Source organism: Ostrea edulis, chromosome 2 (assembly GCF_947568905.1).
Source record: "Ostrea edulis chromosome 2, xbOstEdul1.1, whole genome shotgun sequence".
Lineage (NCBI taxonomy): Eukaryota > Metazoa > Mollusca > Bivalvia > Ostreida > Ostreidae > Ostrea > Ostrea edulis.
The window spans coordinates 87,316,645-87,321,023 of record NC_079165.1 but is presented as its reverse complement, the minus strand read 5'-3'; the positions used below and the strand labels follow the sequence as shown (position 1 = coordinate 87,321,023).

The following is a 4,379-nucleotide window of genomic DNA, read 5'->3' as shown; positions in this document are numbered from 1 at the left end:
TCAAAACTCCTATAAGGAATACGAAATAAAGAGTTGGGCAACCACGGGGCCCTGGACATACCAGAAGTGGGGTCAGGTGCCTAGGAGGAGTAAGCAACCCCTGTCGACCGGACACATCCGTTGACACATTTCTATGATATAACCATAATTTTGAATATACTTCTGTGGGAATTGCTCTTCATTACCCTTACTTGTCGTAAGAGGCGACTGAATGGGACGGTCCTTAGGGTGAGACTGTAAACAAACAAGGCCCCATGTCACAGCAGGTGTGGCACGATAAAGATCCCTCCCTGTTGAAAGGTTATAAGCGCCGAGTATAGGCCTAATCTTTGTAGTCCCTCACCGGTAATGGTGACGTATCCAAATGAGTGAAAAATTCTCGAGAGGGACGTTAAACAATAAATCATATTTTGAGAATATCAATTATTATTGTATTATTTGTTAATCTTGTACCCTCTCCAGGATATTGGATAACAAGGAATAATTGTACAGATATGTTTTATTGAACACAAATAACATGCAACAATTACACTCCGGTGATACGTTCAATACAGCAAAAATGGCATCTAACAGTAACGCTCCAGTGATATTTCAATACAAAAATAACATGTCACAATAACACAATGAGAATCCATTACAAGTTATTTCGTAGCTTTTCATGTACATAAAAACTGCAGTAGATCAGGAAATTAGGCATGATATAACAAAACGTGATGATGACGAATTATGAGTAAAGCAAACACGGACACCCTGGAAGCACCAGTGATGGGATCAGGTGCTCAATAGGAGAAAGCATCCTCCGTTGATCGGTCACTATTCGTGGATAAGAATGGTGGAATATTCTGCAGTTTTGGATTGTATCCATACAGATTGAATTAAGTAAAACGTACATAAAATGTAGGTCAAAATTGATGACATTCTAGATAAAAGACAAAGATCCAATTTACAAAAGCACATTCAAATCACGTCACGTCACGAGAAACATTTGCGATGACAATTTACAATATCGAACCTTTACTTGTGATGAGATTCCAATATGATCTCGCAGATCTATTTTCAATTTCAGAATGTATCTTCCGAATTTTCCAGATGTATTAAGATATTTAGATATATCCAGATAAAATGAAACCTGTGCGTAGATTTCATAAACACTGCTTACACGTTTAGAACTTACATTTCGGTAAATCAGATTGAAATGATGTGCTATGGTAGACTATGTTACTATGTCAATTTTTAAATCAAATCGATAGCCATAACCATGAACAATAAGAACATGTGGGTAATTAAACATCGGCAATATTTCTACAATTAATGAATACGTCATAAAGCATGTATCATGTTTCACTCAAAATGTCAAAAATACAGTTTTATCAAACATACAATTTACAAAAATTATCACTCATTCTCCCATTAGGTATACAAAACTTCATACATTTGCGTGACTCAAATTTTAACACATGCTTTACTTGATTCATTAGTTAGCACTATTTGCATATTGGTAAATGATTTCATTACCAGAATCTAACCCCCGATATTTAATTACATGCATCACTCATTCACCCCAAATGTTCGTGTACATATTCATTTCAGTTTCCGAATATCAGTTTAATTAGCCAATATGATGAATAAACCCCAACATTTTCGTTCGTTTGTTAATAACGACTCGACTCTTCTACCTTGGACCCTGGCTGTCCCTCGTTTCTGTAGCAACCAAACAATTTCTGACACCCTTTCTTGAAGTCTCTTCGTTGGTAGGCGTAGATGAAAGGATTCACAGCACTGTTAAATATTCCCAGAAATACAAGCCAGCCGGACATATTGAAGGTAAAATCGGTAGTCATATCGAGACCATATCTATAGAATAGAGGGAAACATGTACACAGCGCACTAAGTGTCGACTAAAGTTGTACGATATACATTGGTATCTCCGTAGATATTTGATGGGAAAAGTCCCAAAGTAACGGAAATCCTATTATCACTTAGCAAGCAGGAATTCTTACTATGTCTGATAACGTCCTTTTGGGGTCCCCGTAAACTAAATAAATATAAAGCTTTAAAGAAAAATATTACACTTAGAAATAAAGTTGAATAGAGTTTCACAAAATTCTCCCCTAATATCTACAGTCATTTCTATTTTGATCATATGCCTATTTCTGTGAACGTTCATTTTTAAAAATATAGATTGCGGCTTTGGGCAAACAATTGTTTCTATGACTTACATGGACTTGAAATGTAAAATCTATTTCAAAGTTTCTCCTAGCATGCAATCGATGTTTCGTAAAATGTAAATTTGCCTTAAATTGCGATATCTTGCATTAAATGCCAAACATTGCGGCAAATTGTCATGATTGTGAAGTAATTCTACGTCATTTTGATCAAACTGACTATTATAACTTAGATTCATCAGGATGTTTCCACAAAACATTTACCTTTAATACATTAGTACGAATGATTATGTTGGTGGTTAAATGGAACCTTTGCTACCTTGTATATATTGTCGTTTGGCAACTTTCAATTTTATCTTGTAAATGGTTACAATACCCATGACAGTAAACGACTGTCATTGAAAATCAGAAATTTCCTATCAAACAGATAACTTATGGAATGTCGGGATTTACTTATTTTATTTGATATAATAGTGCATTTCAGCGACAGTAATGTCTTTTTTTAGCGTGAAATTTCCAAAAATATGTCAGAATGGTAAAAACGTTACCTGCCTTTTATAATGGTTTACATAGAGACTTGCATGAGATATTTTACAAACATGTTGATAGAGTTTAACAATCATTCTTATATATTAACTTATGAATGAGTTTGTGGTTCTAAATTGATAAAAACAAAAGACTTCCGATCCTAGAAATTCAATGTACCTTTTGCTGCCGGAATACGCATTATAAACCTCATGAGTAACGACCTCTTTGTTATACAAAATTATTACACAATTATTGTTGCAAATGCTCGTCTGGTTTTCCTTTCGGTTATAGTACAGCGGATGAAATACGCTCTTGCAATAACATTAGTGTGTGATTGAATGCAATATTTCTTACCGTATCTGATATACTTTGTATGGACTCCAGCTGAGAACCAGGGCCAAAGTGACGTATCCCATAACCTTTGCTGAACGGATGTTCTTTATTATCTTTCTGTTACGTTCGTTGTCGGGACCCTCCGAGGCTTTCTTCAAAGATTTTGCATATACTTTTCGAGCTGTTTTTAATATCAGACCATACAGAAAGACCGAGAAAGCCATGCATGAGTATTCACAAATGCCAGATACAAGATAAATCCAGTCATGCAAGAGGTAGCCAAAGCTACATCTAACGCCCTGATCCCAATTGTTAAAGTAGATAAAGGGTAGTCCAGCAAGAGTGAAGGAAAAACTCCACAAAAAGGTAATCATGCAATTTACAACTGAAGGTTTCATAATACGGCTGTAGTACGCGTTATGACAAATAGCAATGTATCGATCAAGAGTTGTGAAGCCAGCAGCGAGTTGGGAGGCCAAAGTCATCATGAAGACAACTTGATATCGCAATAAACAAGTGTACATATTTTTTGACAAGTTTCGAAAGAACAAGTAAAAGATCTGTGAACCTGATGATAGCCCCACGCAGAAATCAGCTACGGCGAGACAAAGAATAAACTTCGTTGTGGCAGACATTGGTTTGATATGGCGAACAAAGACTACAGCAACAATTCCATTTCCCGCGCAGGCTACCACGAAAACGAGCATCTGTAGTGAAGTGAAGGCAATGAGAATAGTAGGAATTCCTTTGCTGGGCGATGAAGAGCCCAGGGTAGTGTTTTCTTTGGTATCATTCATGCTCAGAATATTTTTGTTCCTGTTCTAGAATTCTAGCAAGTTTCAACTCGTTAGATTCAAATTTGGTAAATGCTGACTTTAGTAAAAAGGAATGACAACTAAGACAGTTATTCGAAGATAGAAACTAATTTCTGGTAAGAACCGAAAGAGAAAATTAAAACGAACTGATCTGAATTTATACCTTGGTAGTAGATGACACACTGAGTGATGGTTTGTCAATACACAAGAAGGCGTGGTATGTGTAAATTAATAAAGAAGAAAGGTGTATCAATTTATTGATCAATGTATTCAGTTCTATTCAGTTCTTTGCCATTGTTAGCTAGTACATCTGTTTCCTGAAATTTGATATATGATTTGAATACTTTTAATCGGTGTTGTATCTATACTAACTAAGTGATAGTTGTTTTTAGAATTACAATTAAGTTTAGAATGTTCCAAATCAAACATTACCAAGCTTACATGTACAATAGTTGAAGACAAATGTATAGGTGATAAACTATAATTGTCATGGTGTTACATGCTTTAGCTGTAACTTATCAAACAAACAATAAAACAC

At 35.4% G+C, this 4,379-nt stretch overlaps 1 protein-coding gene across 1 annotated transcript; it reads right to left on the bottom strand.

Moving 5' to 3' along the window:
• Positions 1 to 1,652: 1,652 nt before the first annotated feature.
• Positions 1,653 to 3,424, bottom strand: LOC125680108 (5-hydroxytryptamine receptor 1F-like). The gene is made up of 2 exons (XM_048919549.2): positions 3,048 to 3,424; positions 1,653 to 1,854 (listed from the first exon to the last, which is right to left on the bottom strand). The coding sequence occupies exons 1-2, from the start codon at positions 3,422 to 3,424 to the stop codon at positions 1,653 to 1,655; spliced, it is 579 nt and encodes a 192-aa protein (XP_048775506.2).
• Positions 3,425 to 4,379: the final 955 nt, after the last annotated feature.

What these genes read in the sequence shown, in the direction of transcription:
- LOC125680108 (XM_048919549.2), bottom strand. Translation starts at nt 3,424, where the DNA reads ATGAAACCTTCAGTTGTAAATTGCATGATTACCTTTTTGTGGAGTTTT. An exon ending in TACAAAGTATATCAGATACG is followed by an intron (nt 1,855 to 3,047) that starts GTAAGAAATATT and finishes TCTATTCTATAG; the next exon opens with ATATGGTCTCGATATGACTA.